The 22839-nt window shown below is 37.8% G+C and overlaps 1 protein-coding gene across 6 annotated transcripts; it reads left to right on the top strand.

The window, feature by feature from the left end:
* Nucleotides 1-1334: 1334 nt before the first annotated feature.
* LOC138715053 (26S proteasome non-ATPase regulatory subunit 10-like) lies at nt 1335-9184 on the top strand. 6 transcript variants are annotated; one of them, XM_069847500.1, is made up of 3 exons: nt 1335-1414; nt 2737-3089; nt 7554-9184. In XM_069847500.1, the coding sequence occupies exons 2-3, from the start codon at nt 2745-2747 to the stop codon at nt 8067-8069; spliced, it is 861 nt and encodes a 286-aa protein (XP_069703601.1). In that variant the 5' UTR covers nt 1335-1414; nt 2737-2744; the 3' UTR covers nt 8070-9184. The 6 variants fall into 6 exon arrangements, with proteins under 6 accessions (XP_069703601.1, XP_069703607.1, XP_069703602.1 ...); XM_069847506.1 differs by having other exon boundaries at nt 1336-1414; nt 7572-9184; XM_069847501.1 differs by having other exon boundaries at nt 1342-1420.
* The last annotated feature ends 13655 nt before the right edge of the window (nt 9185-22839 follow it).

Genomic DNA, 22839 nt, shown 5'->3' with positions numbered 1-22839 from the left:
AAGAGCGCAAAAGAGAGGCGATGCACGCGAGTTCCATGAATTCTGTGACCGTAGGCTAATGGCAAGACATGTCATCGCAGCCGTATACTTCAGCTCAAACTCAAACAGTGAATCCGGGTATTGTTAGTGTGTAGCCCTAAACATACTTTGTAATCTGTAAACCATTCATTCATTCAATAAATGAGAGAAATCCAAAACAATTCTTTAGCCCAGAATCGCCCTCGCTGACAAACGTAGTTCTACGTTGATAAAAGTCTCAGACTCACTTCACTAGTGAACCACTGCTGTTTTCGGTATTAGGTGTGCTGAAAACTTGTAACTTATTTATACGAAAATTTCGAAATAATTTATTTTCAACATCGCAATACCGATATTTTTTTAATAGAGAAAGTAAGCATTTGAGAACCCATTTTAAAGTTACAGTACATTCATTTATTCTTTATTTCTTCGGCCTACAGTGCACTTCTCTGCTATGTAACTTTCCTATTCTGAAACACACTATAGCCTAGATCTTACTGTATGATCTAGGACCATAGCCAAATCTTTTCGCTTGTTGATTTCCGGCATCTGGGATTTGTCCCAATTTCCCACTTCTCTTTGCTCGGGTCAGTAACGGTCAGCGGTCTGGCCGCGAAACCAGGTGGCCCGGGTTCGATTCCCGGTCGGGGCAAGTTACCTGGTTGAGGTTTTTTCCGGGGTTTTCCCTCAACCCAATATGAGCAAATGCTGGGTAACTTTCGGTGTTGGACCCCGGACTCATTTCACCGGCATTATCACCTTCATCTCATTCAGACGCTAAATAACCGAAGATGTTGATAAAGCGTCGTAAAATAACCTACTAAAAAATCTTTGCTCGGAAGGGAATGACGAAGGAAGGGACTAAATAATTTAAGTATGATTACTTGATGGTGTTTAACCTAGTGCGAGATTTCTTCCAGAGGTTTTCCCCAACTGTTAACACCAATTCCATTCCAAGTAGACAGTACTTCCCATAGACAAATACTACTTCCTGCAGCATCGTTAATTCAGCGTAATTAAATAACAGACTAAAAACTTTGTTGATTCTGGTTCACGTTAACATTTTGTTTTAAAAACTTTGGGTGTGTAAGGTGGATAGCCTATTTCTTCCTCACTAGCGCAAACCCAGGTTTATCGTAACGACAAGGTAAAACGATAAAAATTTTCCCTTGGGGAGGATTCGAATTCATATCTACTATATAATTTATTTGGTTTGAAGTCTACATATGAACCAAAGTATTCTTTTTTCAATCACAGATTCCCATCCTATAAAAATTGCAATTGCTTAGTGACATTTAGTGCGAAAGATGAAAGTTACCGCAACTGTATTTTGTTCAGAGTTGAGCCACAGGTGGTTGAGCTCGTTCACACAGTTGTCAAAATACAACTACCAAAAGTAAAGGTTATGTTCAATATTATATTTAAGAGATTAAGGTTAATTATGCCGTGATAAACTACGATTGATAGAGCATTTTCAGTATAAGTTCGAGGTTTAACTTTTAGCTATGTTTCACATGAAAAGAAATATACCGGTTACTTATGAAAGCTTCAGTCAATAACTGTGACAGTTGTCAGTTTTTAATGTTATATCAGTAGGTAATATTGATTATTAAAATATTTTTACTGTTAGAGAATGTCATGTAGCAAAAATAAAAGCATATTTGGCTAAACTATCGCTGAGTACCGTAGTTCCCTTGGTACTCTGCTTATACACTTTGCACTTACGAATCTGTGACAGGTTAGGTTGGATTAGTTTAGGCTTTTGTTATGCCTTGCATACGATCAATTGCATGTCCACAATAAAATCCCTTATAAGTTCAACGATTTTCACTTCCGAAATCATCGGAACTACCTCAGCGCCAGTTTCATCTTGAGTATATATTTCAAGCTCAAATTAGCTGTAAGCAATATACAGGATGTTCTGCTTATAATTATAAATAAAAGAGATGGCTATAACTTCAGAACTAATATGAATTTATTGATGAAACCAATTGTTACAAAGAGTGAAAATTGGGCTTTTTTTACCATATGTCCCATAAACCTCAACATGGCTTCCATTAGTGGCAAGGGAAATGTCCAACCGGTATTCTACATCGAGTCATGTGTTATGAAGCATCTGTGGTGTGACATTGTTGACATCAGCATAAATTATTTCCTATAAGTCTGTCAAATCACGTACTGGTGTCCTGTAGAATTGGTCCTTAACAAATCCCACAGGAAAAAATAAGGTGGTTATGGCTGGTGATCTGGTAGGCCATACGATGTAAGGTGATTCTCTTCCTCAGACACTTTATGCTTGGAATGTTTACCTGCTTTGGATAAACTTCCTGTTTCTCTGAGCTGCCTATCCCATTTCATTTTTGATACATGAGTCGGAAAAGTTTCACTCGCTCTAAGGTTGTACCAACGATGAAACAGGCGCTGCACACAAATCACAGATTTTTGTTCTCCTAGTGATAGCGCACAAAGGACTTTCTGCTGTGATGTCCACATGGCGACTAACTCTCCCCCAAGATGCAAGATACGATATGATTTATCAAATGAAATAATCTACTCATACAGCAACAATGAATTAAAACTTTCAGCCCTTCTCTTTAAAATGGTACCAACCTTTTCCCGTTTGAATGCTTACTTTTGACGTTACAACTATTTCTTTTATTATACTTATAAGCGGAACACAATGTATTTTATATGATTGGTTTGTTCGAATTGCTATAGGTTTCAGAATGGCCAAACCCCACCCCATCAGCCAGCTGCAGAATCGAGTCAAGGTCTTGGAAGAGCAGGTGAGGCTGCTGATGCCTTTGATTGAGGAAGTGAATCTTCTCCGTGAGAGTATGAAGAACCCTCTTAGGCAGGAATTGCAAAAGGAGCAGGAACTGTGTAAAAGTCTGCAGAAGAAGTTGCAGAAGTCAGAGGCGCAACTGCAAGAGGCACAAGAAAAATGTCGAGATCTGGAAGAAGAGCTGCAAGAGGAGCGAGGACGACGACAGCTATTGGAGCGACGTGTAAATGATCTGGAGGAGGAAAATCATCTCTGCAGACAGCATGATGCCACTCATTTACTTGCGGTGAGTGCTATAGACAGTCATTTATGTTTTATTGTGATGAATCAGGATTTTTTTAGTGTTTTTTTTTTGTAATCATTGATATTCTGATTAATTTAAATGTGTCGCAAATAATCATTTTAACCTGAAACATTAGTACGAATTATTTTTCTGGTCAGACAGCCAAGAAGGAAAAGGTTTTAATGTGCTCCTATAGCTCTGCTTATCACTGCCGTATTAGAGATGTGTAACTTATATTCAGCAGGATAAACACTGGGATTTGTTTCTTAAATTGTAAAAAAAAATATACTTATACTTACTGTATATATTTTTAGTTGGTTATATTTAACGACGCTATATGAATGATTAGATTATTAAGCGTCGATAGCAAGATGGTATTTGACGAGATGAGGCCGAGGATTCTCCATAGATTACCTGACATTTATTTTGTCTTATGGTTGGAAAAAATCTCGGAAAATACCCAAGCAGGAATCGAACTCACGCCTGGATGCAACTCCAAATCCACAGCCAAGCACCTCAGCCGACTGAGCTATGCCAGTGACTTATAAATAAATAAATAAATGTACGAATGAATTAATGAATGAATAAATGAATGAATGAATAAGCTCCTTAAAAAAATCTGCATTTGTTAATAGAAAGACTTCCGTCACGGAAATAAAGCTATTCATAATCTAGCAGTAATTCTTTACATACTTGTGGTGGCCAGATCATAGGTATTTGCAGAATTATTCCAGAATTGATACTGGTGCCATTTAAAAACTGGCTATGCAACATCAATTCGCAATACATTTCTGGCCACTTTGACAATGTTACAGATAAATAATAATTGGTCACCTGGAAAGTCTGTTTATTACTGGATACACAAACCATTATTTCCGTAAAGTTAATACATTGGGAGACTGCTGGATAATGTGAACTTACTTTTGTGAAACTTTCACTTTTGTAAGTACAGGTATGTAAAAATTTATAATCCGTATTTTTTTGTGTACTATTATAACAAAACGTTAGGGTTTTCTAACCAGTTTTACTTATGAAAGTAAGCCTTTTTCTAACACCATTAAATAAAATTATTTTATTGCACACTTCATAGCCTGCTCTGTGATATAATTTCTCACCAGTGCTATTACCACTATTACTATGAATGTTAAAAAAATCGATTCATGATCTACTGTAACCTACCAGAGATTCTGTCCTCTTTGGACATCGTAGGATATGTTTGTTTTATGAAAGTTGGGTGAATGACAGCCAAGTACCCACCATTAGTAAAACAAAAAAATGTATGAGAGTAGAATAAATTTCTTTTAGAAAATATCTTTTTGATAGAGTTATAAATAAAATTATGTTTGCGACTTTTGTGTGTCATGGACTTTTTTTGTATCTGTGTAATTTTAGCACTTGTCTACAGCTTATGTTAAGAATCTTTCCACTTGTGCAAAAAAGTTCCACTTTATACACATATTACTTAAATAACTGTTCTCTGTCACTTAGATCCTGCCGGCTCAAGAGAACGAAAAATTTAATGGATTTAGGTACTGTTTGCTAAAATATAACTATAACTAAACATATCATTGGAACAGTATGATATAGTAGTACCGGTAGTAGTATTAGTAGTACAGTGCGTGGCATAAGTCTCTCCACAGCGAGGGCGATGTGCTAGCACACTCAATTATACTCAGTTACGTTGGCAACGAATATTGCTTACAAGCATAATGTTCACACTCAGCTGTACGTACGTAGAATGCTATTCAGTTACTACCTGCTCTAGGTCAAGGCTGTGCATCACTGCTCCCTCGCCTTATCTTAATGCTGCCAATTTAAGCATTCCCATGCGTCTCTGAGTTCACTGCAGAGAGACTTTTGCCATGCAGTGTAGTTTATTCACCATATAGATTTTTACAAATCATGACTACGTCAATCTTATTTTATCTAGTTTCTGATTATATTATAGGCATATTTATGAATTTATAACATTGTTAAATATCATACTGCAGGAAATCTGCTGAAACGAGGTAAGAAGGATTACAACTAAGATAGTACAAGAATAATAATAATAATAATAATAATAATAATAATAATAATAATATTGCCAACAAGACGAAGACCACTTTATTTATTTATTTATTTATTTATTTATTTATTTAGCCTATTTGTTTATTTATTCTGGTGTAGTTAAGGGCATCAGGCCTTCTCTTCCACAACACCAGGAGTACAAATACAATAATAGAAATAAACAGAAAAAAAATACACTATACAAAGTAAAGCTACACAAGAAATAAAGAGAGAGAGAGAGAGAAAAAAAAACACTATAAACAAAGTAAAGCCGCACAAAAATATACACAGGTTGCAGTCACACAAACTTTAAATGAGTGATTAAGTATCATAATTAATTGTATCCTAACTAATTAACTAACATAAACAAGAAACTTGCAATTTTAATCTAGATTAAAAAAGAAAAAGAAAAAAAAAACACAAATCAATACTTCTAGCAATACCTAAAAAACATTAACTAAGACAAAATTTTCCAATTTAATTTTGAATTGTGATAAAGTCCAGCAGTCCCTGACATCTTTAGGTAACGAATTGCAGAGGCGAGGCATTTCTACAGTATAGGAAGATGAGTATAAAGATGTTCTATGAAGCGGGATAGAAAGAAGTGCTTGATGTCGGTTTTGAAGAGCTGTAAGAAATTGAAAGCACGATAACAGATAATTCGGAGTAGAAGTATGCATGATTCTAAACAGAAGAGACAGTGAATGTATTGTTCTTCTTTCCTTCAGATGCACCCATGAAAGTAACTGGAGGGAAGGCGTTACATGGTCAAATTTACGAGTATTGCAGATGAATTGTATGCACACATTAAGAGTGAACTTACATTAGTTAGCAAGGAATCGCAATAATCAAAATGGGGCTTTACAAGCGTCTGAATAAGATTATTTTTTAGACTAAGTGGTAGAAATTCTTTCATATGAAACAAGGAGTGAAGTTGAGAAAATATTTTTTTGCAAATGTGTGTTACTTGAGTGTTCAAATTTAGATCGCTATCCATAAAAATGCCAAGATTTTTAACTGTTTCACTGTATTTAACAATAATCCCATTCAATATTATATGTGGTATAGTACTACTATCAAGAGTGCTTCGTAGACGATTATGTCCCATTACGATTGCTTGCGATTTCTCTGGTCTCTGACCATGGTCATAGAAAGAAAAGTAAAGCAGGTAAACTTGCGAATTCTAAATGAGGCAGTAGACAAGTGAACAGCTTTAAATACTTGGGGTGCACTATAAGCAGTACATGAGCTGCTGCCAAGAAGTCAAAAGGAGAATAGCAATGGCCAAGGAAGCTTTTAACAGAAAAAGGAGCATTTTCTGCGGACCTCTGGAGAAAGAACTAAGGAAGAGACTAGTGAAGTGCTTTATGTAGAGTGTAGCATTGTATGAGGCAGAAACATGGACGTTACGATGAAGTGAAGAGAAGCGAATAGAAGCATTTGAAATGTGGATATGGAGAAAGATGGAGTCTGTGAAATGGATAGACAGAGTAAGAAACGAAGCTGTGTTGGGAAGAGTGGATGAAGAAAGAATGATGCTGAAACTGATCAGGAAGAGGAAAAGAAATTTCTTGGGTCACTGGCTGAGAAGAAACTGCCTACTGAAGGATGCACTGGAAGGAATGGTGAACAGGAGAAGAGTTCGTGGCTGAAGAAGATATCAGATGATAGACGACATTAAGATATATGGATTATATGAAGAGACAAAGAGGAAGGCAGAAAATAGGAAAGGCTGGAGAATGCTGGTTTGTAGTGAAGGACCTGCCCTTGGGCAGAACACTATGAATGAATGGATATATTATTATGTGTTTATCCATAAATGTAATAAGGCTGCATGTTGCCAAGTTTGAGTAGTGTGAAATTTGGTGCAGCTCTCTGACAGATACTGTTTATTATATTCGGCTCTCTTGTAATTTCTAGTGAGTATCACTGGTGTAAGTTGAATGTTTAATATTGGTGAATTATAGAAAATAGAGTGTTTCAGGCATTTGACTTTTCTCTTAATTAAGAGAATTTAGCCTTTGATTTTTTTTTTTTTTTGCTTTGTATGATGAGAAAGTGAATGGTTAATGCAAGCTAAACATTTTCGAATGAAAAGTCTTGAGGACCACTATCCATGTTCTTGCTGGTAAAATTTACAGGGCAAACAAAGCTTCATTGTGCCATTGTATAACAATTTTTCTGTTGATAAGTGCACCAACATAAGAACTGTAAAGCCACATATGTTCTATGTTGATTCCAGACACACTAATGAACATGAAACACATGCAGTTGTGCATTTTTGTTGATGAGCCCTGTAATAGAAAAATGTGACACAGTGGTACAGGCATAATGAAGTTTTGTTCACCCTGTCCAACGGTGTCTGTAATGAATTTGACATTGTAACTAAGATTATGGCAGTAATAGTAAGGGCAGTAGTTAATTCCACTGCTGCAGGTGCAGGAGTTTATCAAGTCTGTACCCGGGACTGACAGTGCAAGAGCAGTTGCTGCTGCCAAATGTGGCAATACAGCTGCACTGAGCTTTCTGGTTGGCTGTGGCGTAGATGTAAAAATTAAAGATACTCAGAGCAAGACGCTACTACACCTGGCAGCAGAGGGTGGCTTCGTGGACACAGTGAAGTACTTGGTGGCTGTCAACGCAGATGTGGATGCCAAAGTGGACTGGGGAAGCACTCCCCTGCATTGGGCGGCAGAGAATGGACATGAGGAAGTGATGCAGGTACTACTGGCAGCAGGAGCAGGAATCAACCTTTGTAATAATGGCCGGTGGACAGCCCTCCACTATGCAGCTCGCCAGGGGCATCTCCCTGTGGTTCGTCTTCTGTTACAGTATGGAGCAAACCACAGAATCAGATCCACCTCTGGTGAGACACCTTCTGACCTGGCTGTCAAATATGAGCATATGGACGTGGCATCTTGTTTGACGACGTGAAGTAAGTGAAGGTGCAGGGATGTTTGATGTATTTTTTTATTATATTGAAGGATAGACAGTCTTAAGGGCCTCGTACACGCAAAGACTTATCTCCAGGAGGTATATCTGAATTGGATGATTGTCCATACACGCTCAGACTTATTTTCTAGACTTATAGTTCAGCAAGAAGTCGTAAGAGGTCGTTGAAGTCAATTATTTCCCGTGGAGAAATGCGATCACTCGAGAAATACTATTCCTCCATGGTTCTACCACAGTCTACTATATACAGTCACGAAGCTTGAGTTTTAAGGCTGCTAGAAACAATAGACTGTGACGGTACTATTTTGAATTGCCTGTAATGAGGCGATACTAGCGATCCTAGTGGTGAGCAACTATCTAATGTTTGCATATTTACTACGTATTGAACTTCGCGACTGTATATACTAGACTGTGGTTCTACGTTTATTTGTTCACCATTCCTAGCTCCATGCTCCATTCTTAAGTAGCATCTCTATAGTGTTCCTGTTATAAGTGTTATACAAATGGACATTTATATAAATTGTAAGGGAAATGCATTAGAATAATTCCTCAAATCTGAACTCTCATATCTCGCTGCCATTTCATACAGAGAATTGCTTAACACAGGGATCGTCAGCACAGAGCACGCTGGGGCTAGCCTCTCTTACCCGCAGAATATGCAGTGCACTATAGTGCTCTCGTAACTGCTAGCGGGTATGCTCTCTATCTCTCCCTGTTGAACGACAGTGCACATGGATAGCATGGCATACCCATTGCACATTTCAGCGAGTGCTGACGACCACTAGCTTAAAACGAAACAATGAATAATCTCCATCACATGCTTGCAGTATTGTTTGTTCCTAAGTCTACTTTTTCTGTCGTTTAATTTGGAGAGTGCTGTAGTCGAAAAATTTCAAGCAGTCGCAGAAGTCTGGAGACTTACCTCAAAGCCAAAAGTGTTAATACTTTTCTCCCATTCTCCCATACATGAGAAGATTTGCCTGTAAATTTAGGTTCGTGCAGACTTACTTCTAGGGAACTCTTTGTGTGTATGGGGCCCCTAAGGTAAAGAAAGAACATTCCATTTCAATATTTGAATAAAGAATTGTTCACACTGAGACTGTTTAAAGTGTTTTTAACATATCTTCTCCCTTACTTGTGTATCATTGAAAACGCAGATTTATTTATTCAGTTACACATAGGCCTATATGAATTAGGCAACATGTGGCTGAATGTCGGTGGTCTGGTATCATTAATTCATAGTTTTCTGCCCAAGGGTTTCACTGCAAACCCAGCATTCTCCAATCTTTCTTAAATTTCTTTCTTCCTCTTTGTCTTCACATATGATCCATATACCTTAATATTGTCTATATTCTTTTGCCCAACTCTTCTCCTGTTCACCATTCTTTCCAGTACATCCTTCAGCAGACAGTTTCTTAACCAATTCCTTCTTCTCTTCCTGATCAGTTTCAGCATCATTCTTTCTTCACCCACTCTTTCCAGCATAGCTTTGTTTCTTATTCTATCTGTCCATTTCACATGCTTCATTCTTCTCCATATCTACATTTCGAATGCCTCTATTCTCTTCTCTTCACTTCGTCAGAATGTCCATGTTTCTGGTATCATAAATTAATATTTTATGGGAGCTGATGACATCTTTCCTCTGCATACAATTTAAAATGTCGTCACTGAACTAGACATTAATTCCAATGCAGCATTTTAAAATACATTGTGTTTCGCCAGTCTGTGATGGGAACCATGTTGGCTGCTTGCATGGTCATTGTTCTAGTTACTGCCACTGTGCACTGCCACAATCTCTCAGGAGTGTCAGTGGGTGGGTACACGTGTTCGCCTGTGTTTTGATATACATACTACTTATAGTAGTCTCGTTTTTATTATGGCCAAGTAGGATGTAAAAGGTTTTCATTACTGCGTCATTATTATTGTTCGAGTCTTGAAACTGTGCCATGCTTTAACTGCCGTTTAGCTCTTCATCACCTCACTTGGAGTGCCTTGTTGTTGCTGGATCTTAGTTAATGGTAGTAACAATTAGATTGAATATTTAACACCATGGATAAAAACTAGATGGCAAAGCCACACAAGTTTTGAAATGGGTCTGGTGGCTACAGTAATTATTTTTTTTTACAAGTCAATAGGTTGTTTCTGCAGCGGTTTCCAACGATTTAAAACCGTCATGAGCATGCACACATCGACTTTATGATTTATAAAATTGATGTGAGCATGCTCATGACGGTTTCAAACCGTCAAAAACTGCTGCACAAACAATAATAATGCAACTGAGATCAGCAGCTCACAAACAAATGCTGCTTGTCCATAATGAAAACAGGACTACTATACCTCAGTGCTAATTCGACTGTGGTTGAATGCAGTTTATGTGTCTCATATATGGTGTGGCATTGGTCAACAAATACCGTAGATATTCATTGAATGAATTTATTGTACATGTACAAGACATAGTAAGAATAAGTTGTGTGGCAAAACAAGGCAAAAATTGAGATATAAATTTCTTGACAAGTCTGTTCTATGTAGAAATATTAAATTCAGTTGATAGATTTAACAAAGTAGATCCTTTGAATGACCGGAAAGTATTGTATGTTTTCCAATGAAAACTTGATGAAATAGAAATTGCCTTAGAACATAACCTCAAACATCTCTGGAGACTTGCATCACAGGAGACAAAAATTTCTAATACATGTGCTAGACGGAAAATAAAATTATTCAAATTGAAGTCCTATGGAATTTCAGAAGAGTGAAATTGAAGTCTGACAGAGTTCCAGAAGTTCTGAAATTACAGTTCCTAATTTACAATCCCAGATTAAATTTGTGTGATTACATGTTAGAAAAAGTAAATAACGAATACATTGATCTCAGGTCGATTTTCTTTCCAGTGAGGCTTGGTTTCGTCCAAATAGCCATATAGCATCACACAATAGCATATATTGGTCAGCACAAAAACCAGAAATCGTTAATGAGACTCCATTGTATGATGCAAAAATAAGGATGTGGTGTGCCAACAGTACTCAAGTGCTTAGAAATATTGGACTATTCTTTCTCGAAATAACATTCAATTGTGTGGTTGGTCTCGGTAGCATAGTTGGTATAGCGCTGGCCTTCTGTGCTCAAGGTTGCGGGTTTCGATCCCGGCCCAGGTCAATGGCATTTAAGTGTGTTTAAATGCGACAGGCTCATGTCAGTAGATTTACTGGCATATAAAAGAACTCCTGCAGGACAAAATTCTGGCACACCGACGATGCTGATAAAATCTCTGCAGTTGCGAGCGTCGTTAAATAAACCATAATTTAATTTTTTTTCAACTGTGTGAGGTAAAAGAGACATTTTTTAATGCTTTCTTATTGAATTAACATAATGCGGAATATTTCACAGTATATTTTTAGCAGGATAAAGGTACATTTCATACTGCTAATGTACCAGTATTCATGACTGAATAGGACCAGGTATATGGATGCAACGAATCCTCATATACTAGAGAAATGTAAGGTGAAACTTATATGATTTTTAAAACTTCTACAATTTTAATTCAAAATTTATTAAATTTAAACTACATAAATATGCCCACAATACCGTGATCTGTACAAAATTTGGACTCATTAGGGCTAATAGTTCTGAAATTATAATTTTAAAATATCGAAAAGGTGTGTGTTCAGAAATTAAAAATTGAGTATTAAGGATGTGTTGTGGGTGTGGTTTTGTTTGTCTATAAATTTGGTATTGTTCTAACTGGAGTATCGAGTTTCTTGATTTTGGTTGAATGTGTAGAATTTTCATGTCAGTTTCTATGTTGCTGTAGTTGTGGTTGGAGTTTGTGATGTAGTCTGTGTAGGTTGACAAAGATAAATTAATGCAGTGAAAAGAATGTCAAATTTCACATTAGTAGACTACAGTAAACTAGTTGTCAAATTTTGAGTGTGATTCCCAATGCTTTTATACATTTTTGCATTAAATGTTCTTTAAACACAGTGTTTCCTAATGCTCTGAAAACTGACTTTAGAGTTTAACTGACTTTTCCTTTAATCCGACCCTTGACCTCTCGTGCATAAGCCAATGCAGCCAGCTGACAAAAAAAGGTTGGAAACCCCTGGTGTAGAGGAACTGTTGTGTGTGAATGACAGTTTCTTGAAAAGATATTAAATATGTACTAAGGAAAATGGGCATCACTTCCAGCAGCTACTGTGAGGAGGGTAAGTACCTAACATCGTGTTACATATGCCTAAGTTTTTATCTGGTGAAATGCCAAGAGTTTGTGGCAGTGTGCAGCAGTGAAAAATAGGACAGTGACTGAGCAATGGGACAAAGTTCGAACTGTCATAGACAGGCAAAACGCACCGTAAGTTAGTCTTCAAATCGAAGAAGTGCCATTCTGTTCCCAAAGAGATTCAGAAAGGCAATATGATAGTCAAACATCAGATATAGTTTTGTGCAGGAGAAGAAGAATATAGTTACATAATTTTAAAGAAAACTGTGTATGCTATTGTTTTTGTCCAATGGCATGAGTGATTGACTTCTGGTTTTCCATGTAAGGCATCAAATTTCTTTATTCTTTGTTTATTTGTTGTTGAAGAGAATTTTATGGATCAGGTGAAGTTTTTCATTTAATATGAAATCTCCTCTGTTGCAGTTTTTACATTGATTATGTGTGGTAAATATTTATAATAGCTATAGCTAAAACAGTCCTGGCTTCATGTCAATTCAAAATATGCCACTGTAATTTCAGTTGAAGTGTTCGCATTTGTAATTGTCTTCAGTAGCAAGTCTGTGAAAATATTTTGGAAGGTTCTGGTTCACACATAAAATAATTTTACACCTTCATCTACTTTTCTTTACAATAACGATTTGGATATATCACATAATCGCCAGTAATATTTAAGAATTCATTTGTGTGTGATTTCCATTTCATTTAGCCTACTCAGTTCTAGAAAGTTTATACTTTTAACATAAAAAAATTCACTTCAGATTATTGAGTGTGTCCAAGCTTATCAACTAAGACAGCCATTGCTCGTCTTGCTGTGTAATTTTACTTCTGTTTAATGACCCCATTCCCCCAAAAATTTAACGTCTTATTACTATTCTTCATCAACACAGCATAAGCAAATATTGCGTACTGGCTCAGAGCAGCTAGTATTTCAATCATGTCTTATAGAAAGTTGTGAATTTTAATTTCTTCGCACTAAAGCAGTATTAACTATATATTATATTATCAGAAAAAGGCTGAGATCACAAACTCTATAAAGGTTTATTTTAATTACTGCGTAAGATGTGTAATGATAAAGTATGTGCAGTTTACTGAAACCAGAAGTGAAAGTGAAAATTCAGGAAGTAGATGTCCATTAAAATTGCAAGACTCAGCTTTTGAGAAACAAAAATAACAACAAAGAGCTGCATGAGTATTAGACGTGTGCTCATGAATGTGAATGTGAATGAACAGTTTAAAACAGTTCCAAGTCAAAAATATTTAAACTTGTCTCATAAATGACCACTTTCTGATTTTCCATCTGTCTACAAAGAGTTATGAAACCGTTCAACCATCTTGTTCTTCAAGTTTTCCAGGTGACATTCAATATCAGTTGTCAGGAGCTGGGTGCGGAGTGGCGAAGGGATTAAAGCGCGCTGTCATAATTTTCAGTGTGGACTTTATGATGGCCAGCACATCATGAAAGTGTGAATCAGCCTCTGCATAGCATGCCTGCATGTCCAGTGGGAGGTTGACATTGTGCACTGTAACAGACACTTGGGTCAGTCTCACTACTTGCGGATCATGTTCTGACAGGAAGCGAATCTTTAGGCCTACCTTTTAAGTGGAGTCCCACACACAGTGCAGCTGAGGTGGCAGCATCCAGTGCTGGGTACTTAGGGCGCACGTGCAGGAGATGTGTTAGTGCCCCCTGCAGTTGCGTGCACAACGTCTGCTCCAGGTAACCCATGGGAGGAAGTTCGGCGACCTGCCTCAAATCAATAAATTTGGTTGGTTGATTTTAAAGTTGAACATTGGCGAGATTTTTAATCGACATGTTTCCAATCACTACCAAGAGTTGCGAAGGAAGTAATGATGGGTCCGGACATAGAATGTCATCTTTAGGGCTAGGATTCTTAGGTAAATAAATATTTTATTTGCACTGTAATAGAAACTCGTAATAATTGTGTTTTAAGTTTCGGACAAGATCACTTAAGCATATACAGTATTTTAAATTTTATTTCACATAAAAACCCCTGATCACATAATATAACAGATTGCTCAGTCTTATAGGCTTTGATGACAACAACTTTTATCAGTTTCACTATGCTGCCATGTAGCTACTCCATAAGAACTCACATTGTAACCCTCATTTGAATTGCATGAGCAATTATACTTCCATCTAGCGGTTGTTTCCAATTGACATTGGCGACCCTGGTGGTTGTTTTCTTCCACATGTTACCGTTTTTAACATGAGGATGCCCAATCTGTATATATGTGATCAGAGATAAATACATATTTTCAAATATTCACATGAAAATACAAAACTTAAGTTTTCATCAAATAATTTTCGACAAAAGCCCCATTTCAGATTATGTTCAGTGCAATTGCTTAGACGTGACAGCTGGCAACTGTTTCTCGGAATTACCTATCTATGGAATTGCAGTCTGCTCTGTAATCACAAGTGATAAGAGCTGTCACCATTAAAAAATTGTGCTGTAACTAACACACACAAAAATTAATGTGTCATTTAGGAGTGCCTTGTAAGTTATCATAACACTGATTCAGGAAACAATTATAATTTCATAAACATCAGCTGCCTCTATTTTCGTTTCCAATCATAAACATGTCTCTAGGGCAGTAGTGTCAGAGTTGTAAGCTCCAATACCGGTTGTGGAGCTAGATCGGAGCTTGAACTTGCTTATGTCTGTGGAAACACCGGAGCACGCAACCAGTCTAGTGGAGCGCTCTGCTCCGTTTAGTCCCTGTCTGACATCGCTGCTCTAGGGAGTGCATGTTGTTCTCAGTGACCAGGGCGCTATTTTCCCAGTACAAGGCAGTGTTTTCCGCGATAATCGTCAATCATTTGTGATGGACAACTTGAGGATGAATCTCATTGTGTACTGTAATTCTTCAGCAGTTGGTGAAACAGCATAATTTACATATACTGGTGAGTACTGCGTATTGTTTATATTCACATAAAATAATTGAAACATGATTAAGTATTTTTCCTTTTTTGTCGCATATTTGCCGATTTTTAGCATCTAAAAATCCAAGCCCTAGTCATCTTTATTCGTTTTTGAGGGCAGTGGATTCTAAAGAGCAAAAATTCTCAGCATAGCTTTCTCTAAGAAGATAATAAAGCTGTGAGCCCAATGTCTTAGTGGATTTAAGGTATGTAAACGAAATTTGTCCTCAATAAAGGGCTCCAGGAAAAATTTGTTGGCCATTTTCTCGCTCATATTGTATTTCGACACAGAATAACCTCTGCAGTTGAAATTGTTGTTAAATAAACTACTGCTGCTTTGTTCATGAGCAAAGACGTCTTTAACATGCAGTAAAGTGAGCGATACTGTAATAAAAATCCGAACGCGGTGAACTACTTTCTTCCGGTAAGTGAGTGCCTACCCTTAATGGCAAATGAAACGGGAAAATTCTGAAAAAACATCCATAGCTTCGTCCATCACAAATTTCTGTTGGCCTCATCAGGATTTGAACTCAGATGTCCATCATAGCAAGTGAGTCATCCAGTGTATGATGTTTAAAAATATGAAGTTTTTCCCATCCATAAATTCCATTAAAATAGATATGAAGTAAAAGTAGCTGGTCAGATACTTTGCTTTGTTGTAAAGTTGATTACCAAGACTAAACACTGTGTAATGAAATGATGGAGTGATGTGATTTACTTACACTAATAGGTGGTAGAGGCTGCGTGTTTTTGAAGTGGATCTGAATGTCCGCAAAGATTTGTGGTGTGCGCAGGAAGTGTTGCCGGCAATGCTCTGTGCAGAACAAGAACACTTGGCCATGGTAACGCACTGCCAAATTAGGTAAACCACGTACCAAGCGGCCATAAGGCTTATGCGTCATGTATGTGACCACGCAGTAGCCTTCCTCAAAGAGGCAGTCTTCTGCTGCTAGGGTATCTATGGGTTCTGGGATATCAGATGGCAGACAGGCGTCGTTGTGTGGGGGTGTATGTTGCTCTGGGTGTTGCAGAAAGGCATCACGATGGGTATCACACACCCAATAGAAATATTGTCTGAACTGCACTAGGCCTTCCCGCTCTGCAAATGTGCCTGCCACCAGTGTTCCAGTGCGCAAGCACACAGGACAGAAGCTATGGAAGTTCGGATGTGCACGTGTGCAGAACTCATCTGATGTAATGCAGAGACGTCGCAATGACACCACACCTAAAAATTAAAAAAAATTTTTTTTAAATATATTCACTTTATGAATGTGCTAGTATTGAAATCATATAAACAACCGTGCTTTTCAACAGTAGCAACAAGTGTTCAGTCATTGATGAACACCTCAGGGGCAAATACAGTAGATGTATATATGTCTATCATGAACATCGTGCCTAATAACTAAGTGTATTTTAATGGGATCTAATTTAGCTATCATATCTATGAAAAATATCATGAAGATCCTAGACTTAAAATGTCATGACCAACCTATTGTCCATTACTTAGGAAAAGACAAGCGGAAAGAATGTGACCTTCTTGACTATCGCTGTTGATGATTATAAACATTGCTCAGATAAGCATCCCAGTAGCCAGGTTATTACTCGTGCAGGAAACATGAGTAACAATGCGTATGGAAATTAAAGCTAAGTTGAACAGAAGGAGACCTAATGTTTCCGCTTACTGCAGTACAAATATCACTGGTCGACAAAATTTAACTTCTTTTAATCGCCAGAGATCAAATTATACTTTTCTAGACCAATTTTTCATGCAGATTACGGATACACCTTCCGTTTCTTCGTGTCACATATAGATTTATAATTACACACAATACTTTAAATTTATGGAAATAGATTTATAATTACACACAATACTTTAAATTTATGGAAATACTCAAACATTTAAATGTTTATATTATTAATTATTATGACACTTATAGTGATAATTAAAAACAGGATTATAGATTTCTAGCGAACTAGAAGCTAGAAGTGCTTAGTAGATGATTGTCTTTTATGTTGTTTTCCTGTGTCATCGCGATACAGCATCCAACAATAATCTGACATCATGGATTCATTCCAGAAACCCTGGTAACGTTTCTCCATCGATTTGATGTCTTGGTGAAACCTTTCACCCATCTCGTCACTGACATCACCAAGGTTGGTTGGAAAAAAATCCAAATGAGAATGAAGGAAATGAAGTTTTAGGGACATACGGCAACCCATTTCTTTATATGCATCCAGTAATTCCTGAACTTCTTTTTTGTAGTCCGGAGACTTTGTCTTCCCTAAGAAGCTTATACACAGCCACTTGAAGCTGTTCCAAGCTTTTACTTCAATCTCATCCAAATTTTCTTTGAATTTTTGATCCCGCAGTAGCTCTCTAATCTGTGGGCCCACTAAGACCCCTTCTCGTAGTTTAGCAGCTGACACACGACAAACTTTTTCACTCAGATACTGGAATCCTTTTGAAGTTCTCCTTCCAAGCGTCTTCACAAAGGTTTTCGTTAAGCCAAGCTTTATATGGAGAGGAGGAAGCAGTATTTTTTGTTTGTCAACTAGAGGGATATGCTGGACATTTTCTTCACCTGGGTTGTAAGTGCTTCTAGATTTCCAGTCTCGTTTGGTGTAATGTTCACTTGTATTTCGGCTGTCCCATAGACAAAGGAAGCAGCAGAATTTTGTAAACCCCTCTTGCATACCCATCAACATGCCAATGACTTTCAGATCTCCACATATATGCCACTGATGTACATTGTACTGAATTAATTTGAGTACTATGTTCGTATTTTCATAGGTTTCTTTTAAATGCACAGAGTGGGCAATGGGTACAGAAGGTTTTAAATTGCCGTTGTGCAGAAGAACGGCCTTCAAACTTTGCTGGGAAGAGTCAATAAATAACCTCCAGTCTGATGCAACATATTGTTGTTTTAGTCCCTCAAAGAGTCCAGGCACATCGTTGCAGAAGACCATTGGACCATCTAAAGAAAAAAACTTTTCTAAATATTTTGTCCGTTTTCTATAGTGGCATATCCTGACGTCTTCTTCAACAAGATGTTTCTCTCTAAGCCTGGAAGCTAGAAGTTCCGCCTTATCGTTTGGTAGTGAAAGATCTCTAATGAGATCGTTTAGTTCATGTTGGGTAAATCGCTGTGGTTCGGAACTAGTAAACTCAGGAATGTATTCACGATCAGAAGCATATTCTAAATTTTCACTATCACTACCTAAGTCACAGTCCACTTCCTGGAACAGTTCCATTTCATTTTCTGGAGGTTTCGGAATGGGTAAGTTGTCGTCATGCGGGACCGGCCTCATTGCAGATTCAATATTTGGATATAAAATTTTGTGTTTGTTTCTGGCAGAAAAAAACCCTTAATGTTAACACAACAAAAATAACAATCGTCAGTGTGATTTTTCGGTTCTCGCCATATCATTGGGATAGCAAATGGCATCGACCTTTTCTTCTTTTGTACCCAGTCCCCTAAGCCTGTCGAACAGGGTTTACATACAAGATGTGGTGCCCACCCTTTATCCTGATCACCAAGAGGACAACCAAAGTACAATTGGTACAATTTCTGAAGCCGTGGAGTGATTGTACGCCGTTGAGATTTCGGGGTGAAGGAACCGCATATGTAGCAGAAGCTGTTGGGATGATTTAGACATTTTCGGGGCATGATAGGTGATTTAATGTGCAACAGAATAAAGCCTATTAGTACCTTTACCTCTATTTGCGTACAATTTCTCCAAATAAATTATATTTTTTAGAATGCGTAAATATACCGAGGTCCTAATGATTTTCCAAAATTAAGGGAGGGGGCGTTTGGAATGTTCCCCAGTAAGAATTGCGAGATTATGTATTATATTTTTAGTTAAACAAGGTACCTATGAGAAAAACTACATGCACCGGTAAAAGATACAGGCCTACTCACCTTATTAATTGATGTAAAATACACAGCACCTCAAAATATATCACTATCACAGAAGATTCACTATAACTCTGTAATACGATTGTGTATCGTTCAATCTACAAACTGTGACTGAGGAAGATGATTCCTGGGGATGAAAAAGGACAAGATAAATTTTATCTAGGACAGGAAGTTTATGCGTGGGGTACACAGCAAAACATAAGGCACTAAAGAGTGCCGCACTATTAGCCGCACGGAAATAAATGGAGTGACTTAAGAGATTATTATGAATATATTGAGAACTATTTGTGATATGACAAAAGTAAAACCAGATCTGAAATCAGCACAACAATATCTAACATACTGTACATATAATACTTTTGGCGAAAATTCATTGTCGACAAGTGTAATGCACGTGTCGTACGTTATCTGTTCACATCCCTTCCTCCTCAGTCCACTCTCGTCTTCTCCTGAGTCACCGACAGTAGTTTGCATTTACTTATACTGAAGTGTAAAAATATTGGTAGAAATTCCTTTGTTCTTTCAAACAGTACTGTCTGGTTGCATAAGGTATATTACATGCCTTTTTTAATAATTTTAACACTTTTATAAATTTCAAGTTTTTTAAAGTTTTATGTTAGAATCGAATTTAATATGAACCTATATCATATGTTATAGTTTAAAGAAAAATAACAGTGGTGTCTAAACCCTTTAAATGAAAATGGCTATGTGAGAAACACATTTCAGAGTTGAGCAGGGAGAAATGTACTCACTGAGGCTATTATTGTTGGCTATTCCAATTTACTGGTTAGTTATCCTTATTCCGCCCCTACTTTGTGAAGACAGATCAAGTGTCTGAAACGTCTTTGCGGACATATTTACAACTTTAAATTGAATTTATTACGGTAAAATAAATTAAGCTAATTAATTTTTACTGCATAATAATTCTGTATTAACTGTTTTTGTGGATGATGCCTCACCATGGTCCACGTGCTGCAGGTATGCATTGATGTCCTTTGTGGTCTTTTGCACTTCTTGTTGTGCCATCTTGAAAAGGCGCCAGCTGGTGGAACCAGCATCCATGTGAAGCAAGTTGTCATACTGCTCGTAAACCCAGGGATGTAGCGGTGCATTGGCTTCATCCCATGCTTTGCGCCTGTATGTCAGATATCGCACGGAGTACTGGAAGTGTTCATCAGCTGCCTTGTTGTCAGAGCTCTGCAGCTGCAGGATGAGGAAGGGCGTGAGATGCAGCTTCGCCAACTGCTGCAGTTGTGCCACCGTGCTAGGCATGCCATCCAGCACAATGCCTTGTGCTTGCACAGCACCCATTGCTGCCGCCTCTACAGCCTTCATGGCCAATTTAACTGGCAGAGCATGGCCCTCCCGAAGCACAGTGAGCATCTGCGCTGCCAGTTGTGTCCAGCCCATCTCCTGTAGCACATAGTTCACTGCTGTGGCCACATTCACTGTCTGCAAGCCAAAATAGCGGGCCAGGCACTGGGCCACTGCAACAACATTCGAGGTTCAACAATAGATTTTGTAATATTTCTGTCTGAAACAGCATTTTGTCAATTAAAACCATAATATCTTGAAGTCAGACAATAATAAATCAATACTACAAATTATTATTATTCACGTGGTGCTTTCATCTCATTTACAATTTCTCACATACAGTATCTTTAGAAACCACATTATTGTCGTGATATTGTTTCAAAAATTGTACAGAACATTATCTTTCCTGTACTAAAACAATTACCGGTACTGTATCCGCATCGGCATCGGAACTGGAATTATTAGCTATATGAATATTCTGAATAGTGTTTTATAAAATGTAATGTATGCATATTAAGCATGAAAAGATTTGTTCATTTAGCTCTTATAGTAGCCGAGATATGAAAAAAATGAATTTCACTAAATTTTTGCAGGCCAATAATGTACCACCCGCCACAAATACATATTGAAATTATTTCCTTAGAACATTAGAGGTCTACAGCATTAAGAATAACATAACTAAGTGAAAGAAAATTAGTTTCTTTGCGTTTTTGATGTTCTTGCACTTACATGTTGTGCTGCCGCAGCCAGGAGGTCCTACCACAGCCACTCTGATGGGGAACAGTGGCATGTATGGCTGCAAGCACGTGTACTTCTGGGGATCTTCGCAGAATTTTTTGCGCTCATTCTCACCCGCCATAAAGTACACATAGCGGCGGTACACAACAGGCCACAGCTTTGCATGGTCCTGCACGTGAGGGGGCACGCTGTGCTCTGCCACCTGCACTGGGCACCAATATCCGAATTTGCTAAGGAAATAATACCCACAGTCCAGCAGCAGCTGCGCCTCAGAGGGCGAGACATCCAGGGTGCTCTCCAGAAGTGCAGGGCTACAAACCAGATTGTCAATTTGTATTTTTAAAGTATTGGATATAGCGGAAGTGATATTTACTACTGCTGTGTGTGAACTGTGTTACTTAGTTATACTGAACTTCCGTGAAGAAGAACGCGAATTCGACTCCGGGCGAAGACAAAATTGTTTTTTACCCATACATTTTAAAACAGTTCTGAGACCCCATTCGTCTATTGTGAAACAAGTACCGGAGTTCTATTCTGTGAAGTAAAGGTGGCCAAGAGTATAGGGTTGAAGAAAGAAAACCTTTATGATATACACTGTCGTTCAACACCTGACCTCTACTAATCATTAGTGATCGATTATTTATTCGTGTAAGTTTGGCTTCTTTAGTTATTACTTTTATGAATAGATGGCGGAGATAACAGACAGTGTCGCCAATAATACATAAATATACCCGCATTATAAAATTATAAATGGTTGCAAGACATAAATAAAGTGTTGGCAGAGAAAGGACTGCAAGAACAGGATTGGGAAGATAGAGAGAATTGGAGAAAAAAATAAGAACGTAGGACTTTGGTCACAGGAAGATGTGATATTATATTGTAAACTTGTTTGTAATAATACTATAAAATCAAAAATTTCATCCCCTCTAATGATTTTAAAACGCACTAAATTAGTGGGAAACTGCCAATACTGTCAATTATGAGAATAATTTATACCTACTTAATTTACATCATAATTTTCTCCAACACTTTTTACCCGTCTCAGTAATAGTGTCACCTATTGAGAACTAGCGGAATTATGTCAAAGTTTGTCAATTTGGTTGTGACTTATCTCATGGTTAAGAAGTTCACTTATACGATCAGTAAATTATAGGTCAGATATCTTTGAACGCCAGTGTACATTAGCGTACTGTTTGCCTTTGGCGTATTATTGGTTATCAGTAGCATAACTTTAGGCTTTTCTACCGCAATCACTCAACACTGCACCTTACCTCCTATATCTGTATGGTGTCACAATGACGACGGCGCTATGTATGACATCCTCCAGAGGCCGCCTGGCGTCCAGCTCCACCCAAGGAATATGGAGCTCCTGCGCTGCTTCCTACAACAGCAAGACACATTCACAACCATGCATTTACAGACACCATGCATAGACAGACAATTGAATGGAGCACACACCCGCAAATGTTCGAGTGCCTGTATGTCTGCTGCATGCCAGGCTTGTATTTCTTCTTCCAGACGCGCCTTGGCATCAGCAGGGCGCTCCCACGTGTGTTCCACCTCGGGTGGTGGGTACAGTGATGCCACAGTCTCTGCTAACTCAGTGCTGAGCGCTGTTTTATC

Source organism: Periplaneta americana, chromosome 15, assembly GCF_040183065.1.
Source record: "Periplaneta americana isolate PAMFEO1 chromosome 15, P.americana_PAMFEO1_priV1, whole genome shotgun sequence".
Lineage (NCBI taxonomy): Eukaryota > Metazoa > Arthropoda > Insecta > Blattodea > Blattidae > Periplaneta > Periplaneta americana.
Note: the sequence above shows the minus strand (reverse complement) of the source record. Positions and strands in the feature narration are given on the sequence as shown.